The sequence below is a fragment of the Myotis davidii genome, unplaced genomic scaffold (genome assembly GCF_000327345.1).
Source record: "Myotis davidii unplaced genomic scaffold, ASM32734v1 C63754022, whole genome shotgun sequence".
In the NCBI taxonomy this organism is placed as follows: Eukaryota; Metazoa; Chordata; class Mammalia; order Chiroptera; family Vespertilionidae; genus Myotis; species Myotis davidii.
Genome location: NW_006375812.1, coordinates 1 through 1,151, shown reverse-complemented (window position 1 = coordinate 1,151; position 1,151 = coordinate 1). Strand labels below are relative to the sequence as shown.

The 1,151-nt window shown below is 37.7% G+C and overlaps 1 protein-coding gene across 1 annotated transcript; it reads right to left on the bottom strand.

Annotated features, from left to right (window-relative positions):
* Nucleotides 1-306: 306 nt before the first annotated feature.
* On the bottom strand, nucleotides 307-823 carry LOC102768893 (coiled-coil domain-containing protein 80-like). The gene has a single exon (XM_006777735.2). The coding sequence runs from the start codon at nucleotides 729-731 to the stop codon at nucleotides 474-476; it is 258 nt and encodes an 85-aa protein (XP_006777798.1). The 5' UTR covers nucleotides 732-823; the 3' UTR covers nucleotides 307-473.
* Nucleotides 824-1,151: the final 328 nt, after the last annotated feature.

Below are 1,151 nucleotides of genomic sequence, written 5' to 3'. Positions count from 1 at the left end.
CCTGCAGACTCAAGAAACTATCTCTTCTGTCTGCCCCAGTTGGTCAGATGTGTCCTGAAATATATGTGCTGTGATCTTTAATTTTCTTGATCATAGTTTTCACTTACCAATGAATACTAAAAAAGTAAAAGACAGACATAAATACTTATTCTATAGAATTTTGTATTCCAAATCATGTCCATCATGTAAGAGAAGTAAAATATCAATTTTCAGTAACCATTATTCAGCACCAGATCCCCTCCAGTTAGAGAAACAAATTCTTATCAAATGTCTTTATGACTTAAGGCTTCAATAACAACTCATGAGTAGGCCAAGGTTTGCTATTATTTAATCTTGGAAGAACACAGAAAGAAAAAGGAAGAGAATGTAGTGGGCAGTGTGGAATGTAGGCAGAACTCCTTTATGTAGCTGGCCACATGTGGCTTTAACAGATGAAGGGGAAACTGACTGGAGTTAAGGTTACATATTTCTGTTCAATAAGGGTATCCATGGTGGTAACTCTCATGGTGACGGTAGTCGTCCTGGTAACCATCCTGGTATCCTTGGTGGTAACTATGGTAACCATAGCCTGCATACTCATCTTCTGGGCAGCGCATCCCCAGTGACTGCTGAATGGCCATTTCCTGTCTCCGGAGTTGCATCGAATCAATTAAATCATACACGATCACCATGGACCACATTGGGGAAGGATACCAGGATTTTACATTTCCATCTTTTCCAACTAGAAGCATGGAGAAGTATTCAGGGCTCACTTGAAAATAGTTACGTATGTCTTTCACCAAATGGGCTGGTACGTCTTCTCGCTCAACAACAGAGCTCCCTAGAATAGAATTAGAAAAATTATTAGTGGATTAAAGAGAGCACTCAGGAAAACAAAGTGAGAAGAAATCACAGTGAGAATGAAGAAAGGACCCATGATCTATTCTCTTTAGCTCAAGATTCAATTAAAGAAGTTTGCTGGTTTTTTCCCAGGGAAATTAAATGTCCCTGCTGTGCACATGATGTCCCCTTTCTAGAAATGTTAAAAATATAAAACCAGTCCGTTAATTTAATCCTTGTAAGATCAATTTATTTAAGATTTGTGATTAACGAAGATTATATTGTTTGCATTTCTAAGTTTATTTCCAATTAGCTCAGTTAGTTCTTTGCAA

Bases quoted from the DNA above. Each gene is read 5' to 3' on its own strand.
- LOC102768893 (XM_006777735.2), bottom strand. From the start codon at position 731: ATGCTTCTAGTTGGAAAAGATGGAAATGTAAAATCCTGGTATCCTTCC.